The following is a 25,665-nucleotide window of genomic DNA, read 5'->3' on the forward strand; positions in this document are numbered from 1 at the left end:
TCAATACTGATGAATAGTTTCATAGAATTCATCCACCTCTATTGATTCGAATTAGGTATATAAAAGTTAGATTTCATTATTATCAACTCTACGACACAGCTGGATTTAGATCACATTTTTGGATGAAAACAGATATTTATCTAAATTGTAAGGGATAATATTTTCGAAGATTACGTGATCTTTGTGTAAAGATCTACCTAATTTAGTCCAGACCACACAGCTTCTGTTCACATAACCTAATCTACTCACGTAGACCTTTGACATATCAAACACTATTTGAATTTTGTTGAGCAGAAAGGTTTTTCGAACGCGAATTCTGGAGACGAATCATTGAGGTCGAATGAAGGAATAAAGAGGTATACGAGGGTCACGGGTAGGGTCACCAACTGTACGGATTTTTATGGATTTTTGCCCGATAATCTAGACATTGTCTGGCTTTGTCCGAACCTCTAAGACCCAGACTTTGATAAAAAGAAAATCATTTTGCAAATATGGTCGGCGCCAACACCGCTGGGGTGATATGGTGCTAATGGTGGACGCGAATCTTCGCGTTTGGCCAAAATGGAAACCATTGGGGGAGGCCTATGTTCAGCAGTGGATGTCCTATGGCTGAAATGATCATGAATCTTCGCAAACTTGAAGCAGGCGACTGGGCATGAAATCACGCAAAACCGAGAAAATGGCGACGTCTCTTATTAGAGGCCAAGACTCACTTCGGATCGCTGAGCCGTCGGAGTAAGTAAGATTGTTTTTCACACTCATGTTAGATTATATATTATGAAAATAACTACACTAACTATTGAAAAGGAATTTCTTCCAGGCGACTATGGTATCTTTAAAAAACTTTATGGAAAGAATCCTCTTGCCAAATTATCCCATGGTAACCCTACCCCCAGCAATGTCGAGGGACTCGCGAGGGACCGCCCGAGGCGACACCGTAAGGGCGCGGACAGACCGGAGGGGCGAGAAAGAGGGACTTAACTCAACAATCGATTAAGAGGAACTTTATGAGGGGAGAACATTGGGGCTTTTTATTAGAAGGCAAGGTGAATTGTGATACTGTGAATAGATGAATTGACTAATATGGTAACAAAAGTGTGTGTAGTCCATAAACTAGATCCCACCAAAAGAATTTTCATGTAAAATGTTGCCAATACGAGACCATAATGCCTTGTATTATGAAAAAGTTATCAAATAGAGCCAAGCCAAGCTCACGTAGAGCCAAGCCTCTTACTGTACTATACACCTTTACTAAACAAACTACAGCATATTTAAAATATGTGGGAAGGCCGTTTCGCTATCGTCAAATAGACTCGTCAGTTGAAAAATTTATTAATTTTTCATTCCCTTTCTGTACGGCTACCACGAAAAACTTTCGAGTTCGAATCGTTTGCGTATTCGAATCGCCATCAAAAGATTTAGTACGAAAACTACAACAGCGCCCTTGTGAACGTGTCGTAAAGTGATCTTAGTATGAGAAATGGTGCCACGAAACTTATTTTGAGAATCAAAATTGACACGTTATCTTTTAATTCGAAGGTTGAGTATCGAATTTTTTCGAATACGCAAACGATTCGAAGACGTAAGTTGTTCATGCTAGAGGTACTGTATACAATAGTTCTTGTAGATAGTAGCTAAACGACCAAGCCGCAGGAATAGAAATATAAATTGCCAGATCCCAAACCAAAAGATAACTGTAGCGTGACCGAGACCTTTGTCCAATATCCAATGATAATTAATCCACGCTATTATTTAGTAACTAAGCTAAAAATAGTAAGCGACCACGTCTCAGAGCCATACACCATCACTGGCAACACACACTGGTCAAATACTTTTGTCTTGAGACACTGCGGTATTTCGGACGTGAGAATTTCGCGAAGCTTCCCGAACGCTGCCCAGCCGAGTTGGATTCGACGATTAACCTCTTTCTCGAAGTTGGACCTACCTAACTGGACTGTTTGTCCCAGGTATACATAATTGTCAACAAGTTCGAGTGTAGTGTCTCCAACCTTCAGAGGAGTGGGTACAACACGGGCATTTGACATAATTTTTGTCTTGTCTTGAAATGAGGAGATCCGTAGGAGAACCAAAGTGACTGACATAGCCCGCAGAATCGCTAAAATCAAGTGGCAGTGGGCGGGGCACATAGCTCGAAGAGCTGATGGCCGCTGGGGCAGGAAAGTTCTTGAGTGGCGACCACGAGCTGGAAGACGTAGCGTGGGCAGGCCTCCCACTAGGTGGACCGACGATCTGGTAAAGGTCGCGGGAAGTACCTGGATGCAAGCGGCGCAGGACCGGTCTTTGTGGAAATCCTTGGGGGAGGCCTTTGTCCAGCAGTGGACGTCTTTCGGCTGAAACGAACGAACGAACGAAGCTAAAAATAGTTCTGACGCGATTTACATTATCACTCTATAACCATAAACACGTTAGCAATTTTTGAACTTGACATACAGGGTGATGTAACGTTATGTTGCCAAAACCTTTAGCAGTGAACTCACTGCCCCAAATTCCTTTTTTCATTCAAATCATTTCGAAAATGAGAAATGAAAGACAACCGGTTAGGTGTTACAGATTTTGCCGTTGCCAACATAACACATCTGTAAGCTTTTTATCAAAATCGCACATACAATATTTCTCTTCTTGATATGTGTCATTTTGACGAATGGCACCTTTATTCGTTATTATCATTTAGTGCTTAGTTTATTATTTTAGTTTTAGTAATGTCCATAAACTCCATTAGGTTAGAGGCGTAGATATATTTTCCGGGAAAATATTAACTGGCTGATAAACGTAGTCTGATCTTCTGTCCATCACACCCTGTATAAAATGGCAGTTCAGGCCCAATTAATCACTATTTCAAAGCTGTCGTTTTTAGACTGGTTTCGTGCTGTGCTTACGTCATGACATTTCCATATAAGTCCGCAGCATCCACCGGTCCGAGACCGCTTAGCTGACCGGGTTGAGAAATGACTGACATATTTTTGCTTTTCGAAATAAAAACGTGTCACTAGTTTTTTTTATTTTAAAAAGGTTTATGTCAATTTGCTACAATAAATTTGTGTTTCAGAAATATAGTTTTTAATTGCTTAATTGAAATGCCGAAAATAATAATTATAAATAAAACGGCCATGTCAATACATTTCGTTTGTGTAATTAAATTGCTTGTATAATTGGGTTTCTGTCAGTTATCGCCTTCCATTGCGGCATAACGTCAATTTGATATTTTGATTTGTAGATAAAAATATATGTCACAATATCCACATATAAAATACTTGACATCGCGAAGAAGTAAGAAATTGCTTAAATCGTACTCGTATCTGTTATACCATTGAAAAGGTCATCAAGATAAAGTTTAACAAAACATGTTTAGTCAGATCAATTACTAACCAACCGTTTAATTTAACCACTGTCAAGTGTAGATAGTAAATAGGCGTACTTGTTGAGATAACGTGCGCTAACTACTCGTGATAACAAAATAATGCACATAGGTACTTACGTGTACATCAAAACATAGGAGCAGTGCTATTATAAGGATCGTATATCATTTAATCGATAAAAAAAAAACTCATCCCACCGTACTTATCCACCACTGCAACTCCTGTATAGCCAAGATCTACAGTTTGGCCTCCAATGAAACTCAACCAGTGAAGGTTGAGTAGTTCTGAGGGATAGCTATCTTGGAACCTGCAACGAATTTAGTCAGAAGAATATAGGAGGACAGTTGGGTTTTTATTGGCGCTCAAGCTGTGCTGGCTACACATGAGTTGCAGCGGTGGGAACGAGAGTTGGGAATAGTAACGTAATATAGGATTTCGAAATATAAATCGATAGTCTTTTATCTTTAAAGCACTCGAGTGTTTTTAATCGATATCCTTTTATCTTAAGGCGGTTGTTGCCACTTTTTCTCGACACATATGTGTTACTTTCTTATTCAGCCTTAACATTTATGTTTTACCAATTAATTTTATGACGCCCAGATTCTTCCTGATCGATTTCGTAGACTCGACGACCTTGTGTACTTCGATTACAGATGAAGTGAATTTTATGCGTGTTATGAAAGCTAATAAATTATCGGCTTCCTTTATAGTTTCAACTCCTTTGAGATTTTGTTTGGAGTCTAGACGTCAAAGCTTCAAAAAAGTTTTGTTTCTATTGAAGCTTTTTACGATTTGTTCCAATGAGGGCTATCGTTTTAGCGCTCACCAGTTTGCGCCACTGTAGAGTAAGGTCCTGTCACTTGCTAGTAGCGAAGACAGTGGCACCAACTGGTGAGTGCTAAAGTGGTAGGAGGACTATCGCATTTGCACTCATCAAGATGACGCCACTGTAGAGTAAGGTCCTGTCAATCGCCAGGGGTGCCAACTGTTAAGTATAAAAACGATAGCCCTCATTTATTTAGGCACAGAATAAGTAATAGTACCAAGGATTTAGGTTTAATAAGGTTTCGTCATCAATTTGGTAGATGCGTTTGCTTTGCAAGATTAAATTACCTGTAGTGCTTTTAAATAATAATATTAATTTTCAAAGTCAAAGTCAAAGTCAAAATTTCTTTATTTGTTTAGACTAATAAATAGTTCTTACAAATCGTCATTTTGCTCTTAAGGAGCCTCTACATGTCTCATAATCTTTTTACCCTACCAGCGCTTCGAGACCAACATTTGGCAAGTGCTGAGAAGAAGCGCCGCAACAAACTCAGTCACCACTGTCTGCCGGTTAATATAAATAAATAGAAATAGTAGTAGTAGGTACATTCGATTCAGGAGCAGTTCACTGAATTTACCATGCATTCTTGTATGGTGTATCTTATAAGAATGGCTATACAAGATTGCGTGGTATATTAAACAAGGTAGTGACGTGCTAATATCTAGACTTACATATTAAGATACTAGTAGAAATGACTCGCATACATAAATTTGAATAACTTGGATTGACCAGTCCCCGAAAGCAGCGCCTGTTCACAGACATGACGAGTGAACCAGCCATCGCTTCACTCGACCATATTAGAGGGAATGTAACAACCCGCCTCACTACGCCACCACCCCAGAGACATTTTAGTGAGAATGACAATTCAAAGTTATCTCTTTAAAAAAAACTAATAATAAAGCTAAGTAACAGTCCAGATTGAGAAGCATGACACTATAACATTTGAGAAATTATTATTTGTTTATACATTACTTTTCATTTTAATTCTTTTTAGTGCGAGCATGAGAGGACCATAATCCTACTCCCAGGGTGACTTATCATTAAGAAAATCTCGAGTTGTATAATAGGCTTTTTTAAGCATGTGATCTTTAACTATACCTTTAAATTTATTATACGGTAGCTCTTTATATTTATCAGGGACTTTGTTATAAAAATGGATACCTTGTCCCATAAAAGTGGCAAACACTTTATTAAGCCTAAAAGCGGGTAGGTATAGCCAATTTATTTTTATTTCTAGTGTTAATTTGGTGAATATCACTTTTCTTTTTGAATTCATTAATATTTTGTTGAATAAATAGAATACAGTTTAAGATGTATTGTGAAGCGGCCGTGAGGATGCCAAATAAATATTGTTTCAAAATCTGCAAAATAAATATTGTTTCAAAATCTGCAGCTTTGCCCCATAGCATGATTCCATATGACATTAGGCTATGAAAGTAGCTAAAGTAGACTAAGCGAGCTGTTGAAACATCGGTTAATGACCGTATCCTGTTTATTGCAAAAGCCGCTGAGCTGAGCTTTCCCGCCAGAGTTTCTATATGGGGGCCCCACTGGAGTTTTGAATCCAGGGTAATTCCCAGAAATACAGTAGAGTCTACCAGATCGATTGCATTATTATTAAGTTCTATTTAGGTACTAACTGTTTTTACGTTAGGCAAAGAGAATTTTATACATTTTGTTTTCTTTGCATTCAGTTGTAAATTATTTGTAGTGAACCAACTTAAAACTCTTGTTAGTGCATTATTTTTACTTCTATCAATATTAAAAATCAAAGATGTGTCATCAGCAAATAACACGATTTCGCAAGAGTCCTTAACAAAAGATGCGACTCTAAAACGCTAAAAAAAAAATTAAATAACAAAATATGGCAGATCATTAATGTATATAAGAAACAAGAATGGACCCAGAATGGACGTAGTGTAAAATGTCCAGGAATGAGGGTTTTCGCGATTGAAAAATCCGCCAGATGGCAATACGTAGACGCGAGGTCCAAATGCTGCATGATTGGTTATTTTTGACATGACATTAACAGATATGTCAAAATCCACCAATCATGCAGCATTTGGACCTCCCGTCTACGTATTGCCATCTGGCGGATTTTTCAATCGCGAAAACCCTCATTCCTGGACATTTTACACTACGCTTCTAGTCCCAAACTAAGCAGAGCTTGTACTAGTAGATATGTCCCCGACTTTTAGAGTTTCTACAACCTTTGTCGAATGTAGAGTACGACCTGTTTACAGGCTTCATTTCCATATTTATTGGAAATGCTTATTGATAGGTTCACAAGTGGCAGAAGAAAGGTTATTATTGGTACCAATATTGGTTCTGGGACTGTAAGTAATGAATGTGTGTATTGAAATTAGCTTCTTAGAATTTCATTTGGGTGTTGTAGTTAATTTTGTGGAGAATTTACCGTTAATTTAATAAAAGATATTAACGGTGATTAGTAGGTACATAAAGAAGTTGAAATACTAATAATATTTAAAGTAGGGCCGGTCGTTATGGAAATTCTTGAGGCCGTTGTCCAGCAGTGGACGTCATTTGGCTGAAACTAACGAACGAACGACAAACTTGTAGTAATACAGGGGCATTTGTTTTTATACGTGCTTCTTAATCAAGGATTTTAGATGGTATTATTTTTATTCAGATTTTATTTAATAAGATAACGCTAATACTTAATTTGTGTATGTCAAATGTCAATTTGGCAGAGGTCATATTTTTTGCATCATTTAGTTTTATCAACAAAGCATCATAGTTACTTAAACATAAATTAGATGATAATTGGATATTCATATTTTATTTTGGCCTTCAAAAACGTTATTAGTCTTTATTTACAAAATAGAGTTAGTTTTATTATTTGAAGAATCACTATGCATGTAGAATACATTATTTTAAACCATTCGTAAGTATGTACTTACCTACTTACCACTGATTTAAAAACAATAACTACGTAATATAAATATCTCAGTAAGTTCTTTTCGAGCTTTACACCAAGCCTTAATATTTAATGCAATGCACATCGACATGTTTTCATTAAAATTCGTGACACGCACTCGTCAGACATTTAAAACGACTTGCCCGTCAGTTTTTCCTTTCTCTTTAAATTTCATTCTATGACAGACATAGATTGATCACAATATGCATTTGAAATAAATCATTATTTTTATTTTAGATACAACGTGACATTATGTTGTTAGACTCCTTCTTTTTCCAACATTTCGTGTCAGAACAAAATACTTGCGCATTTATTTTTTCACGAACACCCCTATTCAAACCCAAGTGTCCGGGAAATGTGTCCGGACAATGCACGAAATACGGACGCCCTAAAAAGCGCACAAAGATGTGTTGTTACAAAAATGTCCACTGTTGTAAGATAGGCCATTCTCATAAGTAGGCCGCGTTTGTAGGCTACATACACGAGGACGTCTTGTCTTCGCAATCACGCGAGAAATTTCCACGGCAATCGTCGCATTTCGAAGTTTGAATAGGACACGATTCTATCTTCGAATTCGAAAGTGGCGTGCGTTCCGAATCTGTGCAATTACTCACTTTTGTTTTTTATTGACGTCGGAGTACAATACTGGCACATGCGATATGTTTTATTATTAATTTCTCTTTTAGTGGCCAGCAAGAAAGGGAAATAATAGTCACGTATAACGATAAAACGCTTACATTTTTAACCTAACGGACATGCAATATCGATGAATGCACAATAGGAGAACATCATAGTTATTTAGTTTAAAAAATAACACTTATAGAAATAGAGATATAGAGGGAAAGTTCGGTAGATATTTAAACATTTAGGTATAAAGGATGTAAGAAGTACAGTTTATCAACCAGTCTCGTTTGGCTGTGGAGCTAAGGGATCACCATGCAATGATTAAGTGGGTAGGTACAGTCATGCATACACATCCTTGCATCTATTGAATCACGGCCTGCGTCATGCATGTACAATATCTGGTTGCACAGGCTTAGTTGTTAAAATGTTCACATACCCTGTACCAAGAGGCCACCTGTGGTTGGCGCCGAATCACCACCGAAAACAATATACAATACATATTATAAAGATGTACAGTTATATCTACAATGTAATAAATAAAAGGTACACAATATACGATAATAGATATAACTTTAACATTTGACACATACTTATTATAAAATCGATAGTTATTAATTATTAATAATACATAAAATACAAAAAAGTTATAATATCGCTCTTAAATGAGACTATAATCTCTAATTTGATCGCTCTACATTTAAATAGAAGCAATAAAAACTTTAATTACACACTCTCTGGTCGCTACGCATAGATGATAAATCTTAATTTCTTTGCCTGTAAAAAAACAATGTTCCTAATCCGAAAGTGACGCGAGCTTTCGCGCCAATTCCCGCGATAGACGAATCTCGTCTACGCGGTATGCAAATGGCGGACGGGTGAGTAACAGAGTATTTATCGTATCGTGACCGGCGCCTGTGTTTAAGGAATTAAAGATGTGTCGTTATGGGTTTTTGAAATAACGAAACGCGATGGTTTTCGAATCACGAATAACGTTTTCAAAACTAGTTTTTTTTAAACGAAGTTATTTCCACAACGCTCAAGCAAGCGTGATAATATAACGTTAGGTTAGCTGCAAGGCCTTTAGGAACTTATGACCTTCAAAATAAGACTCAAATTCGATTGAATATCTAACGTACCGAACATTATACCTATTTCATCCACACTTATGTTAACGTCCTATGGCTTTCTCACTCGCACACGCACTTGTTTCGTTGCGATCCTTATTATTTGGACACCATACATTACTCGCTTTACTCCTTTAGGTTACAAAAAATATGTTTAAGAATCGTCAATGTACGACGTTGTCCTCAAATCTGTCATAACGAAGCGGGAAACACGTTATTTTTTATGTCAACCAAACATCTACCATATGTTGTTTGCTTAAGAGTGAATTCAGTTTAGCTTTAGAGCGTTGTGGAAACAATCGTGTTGAGTAACGAAGAGATTCTAACGTTGTATGACGTTAAGAAAAAAACTAGTTTAGGCGTTGCTGGATAACGAGTGATCACTGGTCAGGCTAATCACTCGTTTAATAACCAGTGATAACGAATAACGCCCATCGCTATAAGGAATTACTTCCACATAACGGTATGGGAACTGGTTTGTATTGTCGTGTGTTGGAACTTGGCCGCTGTCGGCGGTGATTTTTCCCCGATCTAGGCGGATAAGACACGCGCGAACGGACGGGCCCGTAGCACGTAGAAGCGAGGTCTGAGGCCATTGACGTAAAAGAGTATACATATTAAAGCTTGTTCAGGTGACCTTTGGAGATGCATACTAATTGCGAATTGCAATAAAAGTCGAAAATGACAGTTGAATTTTACATATTATTCTCTATTCTATAGATTAAATGACATTCACCTTTCCGCAAACTAAAGAGATTGTTTTTGGAATATTTAAGAACCGGACTTATGGCGACTCGCGAGACATTTTTCCATCTTTTCCTTATGTTCGATTCTTAAATATTACTTACCTACCTAGGTCGGTATGCCTTAAATAATTAAAAAACTTTGGATAAAGTTTTTCGTTCCTTCTAGCTACGCATCGTGCTTGTACTGTTTGTACCACCTAACTGTGCAAATTGCTCCAAAATGTCAATTAATACGGTCACCAACCTCATGTAATCTAGTCTACATACAGCAGATTAAGAGGTACAGTCCACCTCAAAAATACAGATCTTACCAACTTTCCTCCTTAAGGATAGAAGTAATTAAATACGATTGACTGTACCTGGCACCAATTTGCACTTATCGGTTTAGTATTCCGTTCTCGGAATACGGTCGTTCGAATTCTTAGACTGTGATGTAAGGTTACTTACCTAGTTTTTTTAGGAAAAAATCAGGACTGATGACACAGATTTTGGTTTAATTGCCAATTAGTGCAGTCGTCATAATCGGTTTTGTCATGAAAGCATTCCATTCGACATGGCATTCTATGAAATTGAGTTGTCCGGTTTTGTTATACCCAATGAGGGTATTCGCGATTGAAAAATCCGCCAGATGGCAATACGTAGACGGGAGGTCCAAATGCTGCATGATTGGTGGATTTTGACATATCTGTCAATGTCATGTCAAAATCCACCAATCATGCAGCATTTGGACCTCCCGTCTACGTATTGCCATCTGGCGGATTTTTCAATCGCGAAAACCCTCATTGTTCAAAAACGATTAAGTGGTAGATTCAAGACTCTATTATTAAAAAAAAAAAAGCTTTGTGTGTTTATTTCGTCAGGAGTGATGGGACGCTTCAATAATAATATCAAGCTTTGGAACACCATAATGTTTGTCAAATAAAGATTTCCATTATCTACCATCATAAGTCCCATTACTCAGTTCTTTCAGCTCAAAAAAGTAATAGTCCAGGATTTGAATTGCACAAGAGAAATTTATAGCCCTTTGAATGGACCAGTGATGTTTTATAGTTGCGTTTATTGTTATTTACGAGTGTCCCCGGACGTGTCCCGCCCACGGCGTCTCACGTGTGCACTTACGCGGTATGAACGGTTATAAAATAAGTGAAAATATCCCGGGATCGGTCTCGAGAAAAATGATGTAGTTTCGATAAAAGTTAAAACAATGGCGCTTAAATGTCAATGCGATTGGGATACGAATACAAATGGACTTTTTTATAATTTTGACACAGTTTACTTATATGGTTATTTTGTTTTTGAAAAGGTCATTGAAATACATTGTTGTGATTCGAAAAAGGTCGCAATTGCCAAGATTTTATGCGTGTTGGAATATGCATGGTTGTGTTAAGCTACATTCATTTTTATCGCACGAATCTTGCTACGTGTCATTTAGTATCCTTTCATGGGTATTTATTTTACAAGCAGCGGACTTAACGACGTCCTGTCATTCACAAATTCCATAGAAGAAACCTAATTCGCCCACTTTAAGTTTTCACATGAAAACAGCAACTTTAATTAGGTTTTTATGGAATGGAAAATTAAAAAAAACCCGGTTTCTGTTGAAATGGAAACATGGAAATTTTAAAACAAAAATAACCAAATTGGTCCTGGAAAATATTAAGATCAACCCAAACCGGAAATTGGCGACCAAAATTAATTAAGGCTTTAAGGGGGTACTTATCCTCGTAGACTATTGATAGACACAAATCCCCTCGAAAAGCAAAGATACACTCAATCCACGCTTCCATAATTATCGGCTAAGTATCGATCGAGTGTACTTTTCCATTCTTAGTCAAATCGATTTCTGTTTAACTTAAATACCAATTTAAAATGCTTCAATCCTTTATCGATTCCATTTCCATTCGAAACGAACGCGATCATTCGATCTATCGAGTGTTTGCGCGATTCCAATCGCGTAATCAAACTTCAAGAGCTTTCGATGTCTATCGAAGACCAATCTTGTGGAATTATTGGAGACAATAATTATGATTGAGGGATTAGAATAAGTTTGCGAATATATGTATTATTTCTATCATTAAATGCCAGTAAAACGAAAAGTAAATAAATTAAAAAACTTTCAAATATCCTACAGCTACAATAAGAAAATATTTCTCTTTTGAATCGTTATTGTAAGGACCTTCACTTAAAACATAGTTTTATGTCAGTACCAATTTAAATTAAACGTTTGACATTTTGAATAATTTTCAATTACATTGCTGCAAACTGGTTATTCTCTATTTTCTTGTGTCACAAGTCGTAAATCTATCTAAATAATAACTAACCTTTGAAATTCTGTAAATATTAAACTTTAATTGAATTATCATCTCACAAATTGCGTATCGTTAAGTAATTTGTATGCATAATTTTGATTTTATCGACCCCAAATGCTAACAACTTGTTTTCCCCAACAACGTTGTTTTATTGCTATTTTTATATTGCATCAAGGTCAAAGACCGAAACAACATTTCTGGGCAAGCTTTTAAATCTGGTGATTTCGCACATTTTACTTTAAAACCTGATACGCAGGTTTCGACGAAAATATTAAATACACCCTGAACATAAACGTTGAATAATTTGTTCTCATAATATTATTTGAATAAGCGAAAGTATGACGTAATTTATAATGCGTACTTTATTAACATAATGGGACATAGATTCGCTTATACGTCATTATGAGGAGCAGTAATTTCGTTAATAGTTATATTTACCTATCAGAAAATGGCGATATTAATTAAGACTAATTGAACAGATAAAAATATATCTATTTACATTACAACCGGTATTTTTAAATTAAATTGGGTGTATTTACTTTGGATAATTGGCATTTCATCAAAATTATGTATCCTCGTAGTGTTATGCTGTTGAATTTTAAAGCAATTAACACTTCATGTACTTACTAATTTAATTTGATATTTCCTACCAATAATTTCCAAAGCACAACTTTCATAAAAACACATTTTAGTCCTAGCATCACAATTTATTAGTTTTCAATCAACTCTCAATGTGGATTTTTAGTTGCTTTGAAATTGATAAATTGTTGCTCAATTGTTTTGACAGCTAATAAAGAACGGTGTCAAATACCCTATTTACAAGATCGTTTACATTTAAGAGAAATAACATGACGTCATTATATACATAAATAGACTGACCACTTGATATTGATTTAGAATTTTAGATGTATCTTGTGTCCAGTAGTTAGTATTTTAACAGTTGATCTAAGGCTGAGTTGCACCACGTAACTTTGACGATAACCGGTGTTTTTTGTATGAAGTTTGACAGATTTTTGACGTTTGTCAAAGTAAAGCAAGATGGTGCAACCCAGCTTTAAAACTAAGTACATCTTTGTCACTTTAATGTGCTAGCATCAAAAGAAAAATTAGTTGTAAAACACTATAATTTGTAAGTCATTCTTCACTGTGGCTTCAGGAGTGAGCAACCCTTAAAGTTTTCGGCAGCTATAAATTTTATTCTTGCTTGCTTCATAACCCTAACAAATTAAATATGTACCCAGCCAGAGGCGACGGAGTTTGATGTACACTTCGACTAATTTCTTGGAACAAGTTATACAATTCGCGAATTGACTGCTTCTGCATAAATTTAGATGTTTTCGGAAGTCGATATAAAGTTTTAATTTTCAGTCTCTTGTTTGCTACCTTGTATGTTATACACAGGCACATTTTCCAATTAGGGCCTTTGTGTATCTTAGTAGGTGTACTAAATCAATACAATCAAACTTAAACTTAACCTCCGCTTCATATTAAAATCATGTTACGTTCTCACCATAATACAGCCAGATAAGGTAGTCTTTACCACTTCTGTCACTTGATTTCAGACATGAGTGCTGCAACCTCTTAAACACTATTAGTTCAAGCTACTGTCTTCTAAACTAGATTCGACATTTTAGTTGGTCCTTCGAGCCGGATCTTCTAAACTAGATTCGACATTTTGATCCTTCGAGCCGGATAAGCGCTACCAATAAACCAAGCGGTACTGACCTTAGGCAGAGCTGCCAGACACTGCTGCTTGACGTCCCACACGAGCTGATCCCGCGGGAACTGCAGGCTCTTCTGCACATTGAGCTCGGGCACGTGCACGCGCACTAACAGCCAGCCCTCCGCGCCCTCCGAGCACTCTCCCTCCATTACGCTACGCCATCTGTAAAGAGGAGACACGTACTTAGAACTTGTATGCTTCTTCTTCTTTTCGTGTCCACAACAAACCTACACAGTGTCAGCCCAAAACTCCGCCACAAGAGTGGCGTTGTCAGTAGCACTCATCAAATCCTCCTGAGTGCAGTTGCTTGGGCACTCAGGGCACGACATCAGGTGCTTCATCGACTGGGGAACAACTTGAATGCTGAGCTACTGAGTCGGAATCGGAATAGGGCCATAAGCATATTCAAAAGATTACTTATGTAACAATGTTGGAGACCTGGAGATTTAAATACGGCTGATAATATAAGTTTAGACTCAAGTATCTCACATAAAAAATATTAAAGGGATCTTATCGAATCATATGGCTGCAATTGTGGGTTCAAATTCCTCCAGGTGAATTAGACTAAAATGGCTTGACCACATAGGAGTTCATAAAGTTGTATAGTGATGCATGTGTGGTGGCGCAACGCAAATGTGCGTTTGTGCGAGAGTAAAAGAGACGTGGTGTAGAGATGAGACGTATTTACTAGAACAGATCCACACACTAGGTATTTTACAGTACTAGGCGGCACCTATTCCATTTTTTAAAATACTTGATCCACCTAGTATTTTATAAATTACACGATTTCCGACCCTACCCTGAAAGTAATAGAGGTTATTATTGCGTAATCCGTAGTCGTGTATTACGCGCACCTAGTATTTCTCGCTAAGCTTATGTGCGAACGTAGAGATTCACTCCGTCTCTGTCTGACCAAACAAATTTGAGCGCGACGAAGCAAACGCACACAAACGTAGTCAAACCATATTCATGTAAATAAGAAAAAAATATGTAAATATTTTTATGAAATTGATATCTTTTAAATACGCCAACTTTTAAGTTGACAGTCCAAAGCCTGTTGAAGTATGAAGGGAGGAATTATTATTCAATTTCAAATTGCATTATTCATACTACGGTTGTATCTTTTCAAAGAAAATTGTATTTTAAAGTTATATTACTTGGATTAGTCCGCACTAGTCGCGTCAAGTATGCTAAATTACTACGTACTAGGTGGAACAGGTATTTGGATCGAGTATTAATAAATACTTGGAATAGGTGCACCTAGTATCAAATTTACCTAGTATAACCCATCTCTAACGTGGTGGTGCTTTTAGTACCTATAATGTATCATTGTATTTTTTTCAGCATTGTTTAAAATATGAAGATTTTCACTGAGACGTCATTGCAAAGACACGTTGAAACTGGGACGTCATCACAAAGGAGACGTCGAAATAAAATCTCCACTGTTATGTGTATTTTTATCGGCGTGATAAAAAGTAAGTGTATGGCAGAATGAATAAAACATGGAAGCAAAATTTAATACAAAAATATTTTCAAGAACACCGTGAACACTCGCTACAAAATCAGATGCTGAATGTAATATTGTTTTTATAAGTACCATTGCTCAAGGATTAGCCTAAATAGATTTAATCCAATCTGTCAGTCTGCAGTTGACAGGGACATATTGATTTCATATCAAAATTTAGGCTAATCTGCCTTGGTCGTTTAAATTAACCTACTTTTACACTTAAGATTAGGTATGTGAACACGCTTAGCTACCAATATAATAGGGTAGGGTAACTACCAATGGATTGACCTACTCTAGGAGCTGTCAGAACGGGACTCTAACATAGATTTTGATGCCACTATTTTCATGCCCGTATGAGAATGGTCTGGTGCCCCCGATGGTGGCTACCGATTAGAAGATGATATTTGATAGTACTAACTCATGAGTAATGATACAATCGCATCGTTTTAATGGTGTCAAATACATCACAAATATTTTACAAAAGTTAACGAACCCGAGTGTACGTCATGAAATCAGTAACAATATTGCGTGTCCATCAGTAGAGTAGCCCACTTTGGCTGAGTTGCACCACCTAAATTTAACGGTAACTATGACGATAACCGGTGCTTTTTGTATGGAATTTGACAGATTTTTGACGTTTGTCAAAGTTAAAGTAAGGTGGTGCAACCCAGCCTTAGTAGCTAGTCCAGCAAGGCCTCGATCCGGTTGCGTTTCTATGAACAGCATTAATATCGATATCATGGCGCCGGGCTATCGCTTCTTCCACGAAACGTAGCTGTGACTTGTATCGGAAATATTTTGTTTTTACACGTGTGAATCATGAATTAGTAGGCACGGATTAATATAATATCTAAGCAAGTGATAAAGAGGGACTTAACCAGCTGTGTGAGGTTTATAAGTAGGTATTTAGGAAACGGAGTAGGTATGTTAGTGACTGGACTCTATCAGTTATTAGACGCATGTTGAACGTTAGTTTATTTTAAAACGTTACTTTAATTAAACTATTGTTCAAAGCAGGATTGTATTTAAGAATGGGATATTCAAATTTCCCCGTGTAAAAATGAAGTCATAATATACAGTTAGAGCGTTATAAGGACTATTTAACTCGGATTAACACAATAACTTAATGTGTATTACCAGTACGACAAATAAAATAATACAATCATTGTTATATTACGACGATCAAAATGACAAATGGTCGATAAACGATGGGATTATTATGTAAGTCCACAAGAATACGGTACAATTATTTTTTCCGTAAACATATAGAAATATCACACACAATGTAAATAAACTCCCGAGTTTGAACAATGACTCACTAAAATATTATTTGCGTTAGAATTTATCGAAAGTGTGCGAATTCATTCGTTTCGTTTGTGGCTGGTAAATATTTATTCGATCGATAGCGTAGCCTTCATACAACTGAGCTAGGCTACTGAATAATGTCGTCGGTAGAACAAGGACGAGGGACAGAGAGGCATTTTACGAGTTCTTTGTAGAGCGTGTTAAAGTTAGGTTTATGGTGAATATCTTTTATTTGATTATGATTAAGACGACTTATAAATACGTACGCGTACCTATTTTTTTCCCTTTATTTGGGACAACAAACAGTTACATTGAGGGCTTATGTACTAAATCTTAATAGTTTGAGAATTTAGTAACAATCCAACCAGCACCGTTGTCCACAGATAGGATCTAAGTAGTAAAATGCAGAGCTTCAACAAAATTAAACAATTACTTATTGTGTATTGACGATGGACAATATTTTTAAATTTCTATGGAAAGGGATTAAAAATGTAGAGCTGAAAAAGCTGTAGGTACTCGTACTCGTACTTGATTAATAAAGTCAAAGTCAAAATGCCTTTATTTATATGCATGGACTATTCAAAATAGTGCTTAATAAGTTTATGTTGTGCTAATACGTGGTATTGGTTTCATGACATTTATCTCATGCCGTCGTACCTACATTTTTAAACGCTTAAATCGCTGAAGATGAATGTCGTGAATCTTCTTGCGGCTCTAGTATATTTCGGTATGAAGTTGTAACTCAAAATTCCGTCTTTGTTATATTTTTGTACTTCGTCACAGTTAATACTACTAAGGTAGTAAATGTAGGTACCTATCGATCATATTTATTTTTTCTCATTTTCTCACCCAATTCTCCGACTGTCACAGTTTATAGTCCCACAGATATAAAATAGTTTACGGCCAGTATTCTAGACGTATTTATTTGAATTCGCCTTCCATTTCGAAGTAATCGTAAACTTCTCGAACACAAATCGCGATTCCCTATTAAGTGCTCATTGAGCGAATGTTCGCGCGAAGTCAATAGGACTTTTACGGCGAATGAGACCATTAAGATGGCCACAGGCTTTAAAATGGCAGTAAAATGAGTCTAAATATATGGCAGGTAATTTGGAGGGTTTAAATTTAATTAATAGGTGATATTAACGCACTCTAATTTGCGGGAACCCTTTGGTATCGTTATTCATAAAGAGGTAATAAGTTTAATTACCCTTTCGAGGGATATAAAGTTAGTTACATTAATATTAGAACAAGGTTGGTGTATTGGTACAGATGTCAGAATTAAATAAATCTAATTGCTTGTTAGGTAGGCACCTATCCCAACTAATCCCAACTAATATTATAAATGCGAAAGTAACTCTGTCTGTCTGTCTGTCTGTTACGCTTTCCCGCTTAAACCTCGCAACCGATTTTGATGAAATTTGGCATAGAGATAGTTTGAGTCCCGGGAAAGAACATAGGATAGTTTTTATCCCGGTTTTTGAAACAGGGACGCGCGCGATAAAGTTTTTCTGTGACAGACAAAATTCCACGCGGGCGAAGCCGCGGGCGGAAAGCTAGTACACTTCATAAACATTGTGACAGCTGATCGATCATCAAGTTTAGAATTGAATTGTTTTTTTGAGTTTTCAATGTTGCTCCCGTACACAAGGATGTAGCAATTAAACATTAGCAACATCTACTGGATCAAACCAGGAGTTTTACACTTTGTACAGATATGTACTTTTCAAGTAAAACAAAATGAAGTCACTGTCACACTATATTTTTTTGTGTGACCCTGATAAGTAAAATAATAATACGTTTCCAATACCAGTGTAAACTTTATTATCTTATGACGTATCTCGTATCTTACGACGGTACCTACAAATATACCTTATGTTAATTGAGATTTCAGAACAAAAACCTGTTTAAGCAAAGTCGTATTTTTCAGAGTTAATTTCGCTTTATTCAACTGCAAATGAGCTTTTAGAAAACTCGGCAAACTTTTATCACTTCGTTAAAGTTAATGAACGGAGCTTAAAGCTTATCTATGAGGTCTGTTTGCTGATGGTTTTGTAATGGTGTGTGGACTTATGGTGATAAAAGACGTTATCAGCCTTGTGTTATGGCGGTGGTGCTTTATAGATGAAGCAAGCTTCGAAGTTGGTATAGAAAGGTATTTTTTTCGTTTCGTTTAGCGATTTTAGTATGTGCTGATGAAGCAGAAATAATTCGTAAATTAGTGATTTTATGGCGTTGTTACACATTTCTTTTTACGATAATAAAATATTATTTATTTAATTTCGTCGTATTTTATTATTTTTACTTATTATTATATTGATTTATTTATTTTTACTCACCTATGCATGTGCTACGTAGTTCTACAAAGGCGTATACATATGTATAATATTTTTTCCTCTATTTTTTTCAATTATAGGGTTACTGTAATATTTTGTGCACCATAGGTATACTAAGTCCTCTATTAGGTAAAATACAAAAAGAACAATTTTTTATAAGAGACGAAAAATAACTTGAGCCCAAATCTGTGAAGTTAAATACTGGCTTTACATAAAAGTTCCTACTTGAAATTACATAATTTGTATACGTCACTCGTCCCTTTCATCGTGCCTCTAACTTGGACCCAACGACCTCTTTCCAGCGGACTCCTTATTAGTCCAGTCATTTAAGCTTAAATTAGGTAAGAATCTCGGAATTCGAGATACCCAGCTGTAAGTCTGTAAATACTTGTATATTGACACCCTAAAAGTTGTCTCAAAACCTACATATGGTAGGGTGTAAGCAACTATTAAATTTTAAGGTCAAAGGTCACAAAAATCGGTTTTTTGCGCTTTTTTTGGAAATATCTCATTTCCTATGGGTTTTTTTCTATTTGTATTTATTATCAATATTGTAGAATACTAAATTCTCTACAAATTTTGTTTAAAAAAAATTTTTATACGGTGAACCGTTTTCGAGATAGAGGGCGGAGAGCGCGCGGTCACTGCATCACTTCAGGTCAACTTAAGTGGTTTAGGTTTTTCATACAAAAGGATTTTCCCGCTAATTCCCGTGGGAATTTCGGTAATTACTTGTTGTAAATAAGCTTTAAGTTTACTAAGGTACCTACATGCCAAATTTCAAGCGTCTAACTTCCGTTAAGCGTTTAGATTTTTCATACATAAGGATTTTCCCGCTAATTCCTGTTCCCGTGGGAATTCCTAAGTAAACTATAACCTGCCCAGGTGTATGAAGAATAATTGTACCAAGTTTCGTTAAAATCCGTCGAGTAGTTTTTGTTTCTATAAGGAACATACAGACGGACAGACAGACACAAAAATTTTACTGATTGCATTTTTGGCATCAGTATCGATCACTAATCACCCCCTGATAGTTATTTTGAAAATATATTTCATGTATAGAATTCTGTCCGTCTGTATGTTCCTTATAGAAACAAAAACTACTCGACGGATTTTAACGAAACTTGGTACAATTATTCTTCATACACCTGGGCAGGTTATAGTATACTTAGGAATTCCCACGGGAACAGGAATTAGCGGGAAAATCCTTTTGTATGAAAAATCTAAACGCTTAACGGAAGTTAGACGCTTGAAATTTGGCATGTAGGTACCTTAGTAAACTCAAAGCTTAGTTACAACAAGGAATTCCCGAAATTCCCACAGGAATTAGCGGGAAAATCCTTTTGTGTGAAAAATCTAAACCGCTTAAGTAGACCTGAAGTGATGCAGTGACCGCGCGCTCTCCGCCCTCTATCTCGAAAACGGTTCACCGTATAAAAAAAGTTTTTAAACAAAATTTGTAGAGAATTTAGTATTCTACAATATTGATAATAAATAGAAATAGCAAAAAACCCATAGGAAATGAGATATTTCTAAAAAAAGCGCAAAAAAACGATTTTTGTGACCGTTGACCTTGAAATTTAATAGTTGCTTACACCCTACCATATGTAGGTTTTGAGACAACTTTTAGGGTGTCAATATACACGTATTTACAGACTTACAGCTGGGTATCTCGAATTCCGAGGTGAACTTACTATAATGACTGGACTATATCGGAAACAGCGGTTTTTAGAAAGGCGCGAAGTTTCGCGATACATTTCTAAGTTTGAAAACATTCTAGAACGCCGTGGGTAAACAAAAGAACAGCGCTGGAAATTGTCATTTTGCATTATGCCAGTTCATCATCGTCATTGTGAAAGTATTAGGTACACAAGCACTTGATGAAGTCTTGAGTCGCGTACGTGTTTTAGAAACTCATTCGTCCATTTCACCGATTACTTAAAAACTATAATCCATAGATAAAAAGTTCAAACTTTAAATTGTTTCATAACAAGTATGAAGGATCGAAATTATTGCTACTACTTTTTATACATAATTCGAACTTAACGTTGTCATGTCATAAGGACAATTTAATTTGCTTGAGACATTTAAAAAACCAGTAAAAATACGTAGTATCCTGCACAAGACCTGTGTTACGTAACCAGATATTTAAAACCCATTATCGTAACAAGTAAATAATTTATTTAAATGTCAACCACCAACTTATGACCTTAATTGACACTGTCATTGATATGCTACCTTTTCTTAATGATTAACTTAATCAACTGTATATAAAAACGCAATTAATCGTCATTTAATCCCAACTAATATTATAAATGCGAAAGTAACTCTGTCTGTCTGTCTGTCTGTCTGTCTGTTACGCTTTCCCGCTTAAACCTCGCAACCGATTTTGATGAAATTTGGCATAGAGATAGTTTGAGTCCCGGGAAAGAACATAGTATAGTTTTTATCCCGGTTTTTGAAACAGGGACGCGCGCGATAAAGTTTTTCTGTGACAGACAAAATTCCACGCGGGCGAAGCCGCAGGCGGAAAGCTAGTCTTCTATAAATAAATATTTGTTACTACTGTACTATCATTATCGCCTGAATGGTTTTTTATCGGACGTATAAATTGAGTATAGGCACCTCGTTGAGCTAAACATGGTGGTTTCTTATTTGCTACGCAATAAAGGCGATTTTCCCATATAAATGTATAGCCTGATGTGCTGTCGACTGTACTAAGCTGACATGTATATTGTGTACTGTGTATCGGGGTCATAAAGTTTATAGCCATGATAAAAATAGGTTATCGATTGATATCTAATACCAGCTTACGGTAACCGCCTAAGCCTGGTGGTAGGCTTAGCTGACAGAGCTAGGTTTATTGGGTTCACATCTCGTGGGGGCAAATGCATGGGGATTTATACCAAATTTTCCGATAATTTACTAACCGTACGAATTAGCTAAAAGTTATGAATATAATTTATTTCTGGCTAAGATTGGGAATTAAACTTTTATAGGTTCAAGTAGATATCATCAGACATATTTTACCCGACAGCGCCAGAAGGAGGGTTATGTTGTAAGCAGAATTTCCAATAGTCAATTATTATTTCAACTGAAGAATGTTTCCCACACAGAAACCATTAATGTGTCAGTCTCATTCTGCAGATAAAAGTAACCTGGCGATGAAAAAGGGTAGTAATGTAGTATGACTTTAAGAATAGTCAGTTCTACTTATGAGGATTTACGACAGTAGTGCGTGACACTACTGTCAAATTGTCATAATACTCACTTAACTACTACATTTAACTGACTCAGAAATACAGATAACTGAAAACAGGTTAATTACTAAAGATAAAGTATTGACGATAGAGAGAATGATGTAATAGATATTAATATTCCAGGGTAATGTGTTTTGAATGTTTTTTAAATTACGTCCTTAGGGGAATCAAATAGTGTCGTGAATGGCTGGAGATATTGAACAACTTTAAGTACTACAAGTACCTACATAGGTACTACATCTTAAAATTTTACGTATGATATCATGGTCTTTTAAAGATTTCTCCTACTCCTGTAGTGCTCCTGCACGACTCTCTAATTTACTAGAGGCAATGGAAAATTTTGCGATGAAGGACTGTTGTGGACGCCCTCTGCCCCATGTAGGGGGCATAGGACATTAATGCCCGTTTTCACCATCAATCCCAAATTTTTAAGTGACCCCTGTGAAAACAAAATGCCTGTTATGTGTCACCATAGGGGTCACTTAAAAATTAGGGATTGATGATGAAAACGGGCATAAGGCCTTTTCAAGGCGAGAGTGAATAGGCACTTGCAGGGCAGATATGTACCATCCTAGACTGCATTCCACTAAACATCAGGTGTGATTGTGGTCAAATACCTGCCTTGTTATGCATTAAAAAAAGTCAAGTAAGTCATTGGAGAAATTTCTCTATAGTACCCACGCTGGCCAGAAGGACTTCCATGCAATACTCAAACTGTCTAAAACAGTAATTTTGACTCTGTCCAACTCACGATGCTTCAAGCTATAGTCATGATACTACGCATTCTAAAGGCATGATGAAATACCATCCGCGCTGCACACGCGTGTTTGCGCAGCAATGTAAACAAACGCGGGCGCATCGCGGGCGCATCAGGTGTCCGTTAGCGGGTTTTGAATTTGACGCTTGTGTATACTACGCTTCTAATATTAAATTAAAGACGGAAACTTTTGTAGCTGAACACTGAGGCTAAGTTGCACCACCTAACTTTAACAGTAACTATAAGGATAACCGGTGTTTTTTGTACGGAATTTGACAGACTTGACGTTTGCTAAAGTTAAAGTAAGGTGTGCACGTGTAACCCAGCTTAAAAATAAGTAGTTACGTTTAATGACAAGAATTAAGTTGTAATGTAATTAATTAAAATTCCATATTTACTACTCGTTATTTTATTATGATTCCTAATTAGTTGCAGCATTGTAAGTCATTCAAAAACTGTAACTTGACTAGACTAGAACATAATATGTCATTTAACAGTCTTATACTTACACTTGTTGAAGAAATAGCTCTTCCACTGAACGTTTTTGTTATTACCAACCAATATTATGCAAGTATACCAGAACCAATCTATTAAAGACATACACTGGTATTTTAACATACCGTGAGATACACGTCAATTTAGCATTTACATAATATGTGTCACAATTTCAAAATAATAGTATATTACGTGCGCAATAACTCCATAGAACAGCCAAATGAACGCACTAGCGCTTTTATACAGCAGTTATATCACCAATTATCAGAACCACGCGAACATTTGGGCTTAAATAGGCGTAACTGTACATACATTCACACAATACTCTCATACATCACGTTTAGTTGGTTTTTATAATTTATAAGGCTGTATAAGGTATGCGTGGGCAATGCGTACGGAATTCTGAGGTTTTTCGTTTTTATTAGATGGTTTTTTAATGATAGCCTCATAAGAAATACGAATCATTTCAATGGGTGTAGAGTTTGCGGAATCACACGCAAATTGGGTGAGTGAGGTTGTACTGTTTGCTTAGTTCAAAGTCTTGGTCATAATTTTACCATACCTAGTCTTTTTCAGTTTAGAACTAGGTTTAGAGCCTCTATTTAATAAGGACTTTCAAAGTTATGACTATATAGACTTTCCTACATAAATTCTGCGGTTTACATAAAAGTATTTTCCCCCCAATCCTTCTAAGCCCCTATGGAAATCATTGAAAGTTTTATGAGAATAATAACGACTGCGGTGCACTTGATAACATATCCACGGCTGTATCAGACCTTGGTTGCTCTTTTTCAACATACATATTACGACGAGTATTTTGGTAGAGTCGTGGCTCCATCCTTGAAGAGGGCTTACTTTCTTCTTTAATAATTAATACCTATTTCTCAACAACACCATAACTATTATTGATGGCAGCCCTTGTTTTAATCTAAACTATGCCATGGGCGTTCAGGTGATAGAACCACATGTACCAAAAGTACCAAAACACAGGGCGCACAATACCCGTGCGAACCTCGCTAGCCGCGGCCTTGCTGTCAGTTGGGCCCAACAAAAGCATTAAATATGCCTTTGGTTCTATATCGGTGTTAAATGTATCAATGGTGGTACTCGTATGTATCGCGAGGTTGCAAGTGATTGTGTGATATGTAGACTGCTGTACTGAATGGAACTTTGATTAGATCTTCAATACAAAAACAATAGACTCTGATATTACATCCTTAATGCCTAAATTTTCATTAAGTTATCTGCCGAAAATACTAATTAAGTTAATCATAAGTGTAATTTTGCTGTTTTGTTACCTGGTTTCTTAATTAAAAACTTGTTTAAGCTTTGGATATCAGTCTTTTAATTACATATTAAAATATACGAGTAAAGTGTAATAGAAGCAATTATACCTAATGGAAATTCCCATTTTATGAATTAATAGTTATTTTGTAGATATTAATTAATCTTTAATATCTATTGTTACCTACTAACCAATATCAAATCTGTGTAATATCGTAATAAATTAACCCAGTGAAATATAAAGGCTGTTCAATAATCTGCAATATTTGTATTTCGTAATTTTACGAATTCCCCAGGATATGGGTTAGTTATATTTGAACTCCTTCTAAAGGGAAGGTTAACCAACATATTAGGACTACATTTCAAAGGGTTAACACGGGAATAGGTTACACAAGCAGTTCTCACTGGGGTATCAAACACACGAAAAAACCTTTCTTTGTATAAGTTTAAATTATTACGTCAACAATAGACCGCCCGCGCTCGTACAGTCAAGTTTAAAATGTAAAACAATATCTAAAATCCATTTAGGGCCGTTTTTTCAATCGTTAGGTAGCTTTTAACTGAAGAATAAAATAAAACAACTTTGTCATTTTGATATCTGAAGCTGCCATTATGCTAAAGTAGATAAAATATACGTATACTGTATACTGAGTGTGTTACAGTATAGATACTACTGAAAATGAACTGAACGAGTTATAGATTTAGGCTGGGTTGCACCATCTTAGTTTAACTTTGACATACCTACCTAAGTACGTCAAAAATCTGTCAAACTCCATCCATACAAAAACACTGGTTAACGTTATAGTTACGGTCAAAGTTAGGTGGTGCAATTCAGCCTTAAAGACTTATTTTTTCTATTCAGCCTTTTTTTTAGGTAGTAGAGTTTTTACTTTACGTTACTTTTGAGTACAGTACAGTACAGTTTGTACAGTACTATTTTCTACGGGCAGTAACTTTACCCTTAAATGCGCATGTCATTTAGGACATCCTAAATTCTATGGCGCGTCCATATTCCGCGCAGCATAATTTATGCACACAGCAATTACGCGTAAGC

The 25,665-nt window shown here is 36.3% G+C and overlaps 1 protein-coding gene across 1 annotated transcript in view; it reads right to left on the bottom strand.

The window, feature by feature from the left end:
• Positions 1–25,665, bottom strand: part of LOC135073507 (SH3 and multiple ankyrin repeat domains protein 1) — a 163,865-nt gene that overhangs the window by 116,393 nt on the left and 21,807 nt on the right. Inside the window, exon 2 of the mRNA XM_063967692.1 lies at positions 13,670–13,829. Within this exon, the coding sequence (XP_063823762.1) occupies positions 13,670–13,816 (147 nt within the window). The 5' untranslated portion in view covers positions 13,817–13,829. The remainder of the gene's footprint in view (positions 1–13,669; positions 13,830–25,665) is intronic.

The sequence above is a fragment of the Ostrinia nubilalis genome, chromosome 7 (assembly GCF_963855985.1).
Source record: "Ostrinia nubilalis chromosome 7, ilOstNubi1.1, whole genome shotgun sequence".
In the NCBI taxonomy this organism is placed as follows: Eukaryota; Metazoa; Arthropoda; class Insecta; order Lepidoptera; family Crambidae; genus Ostrinia; species Ostrinia nubilalis.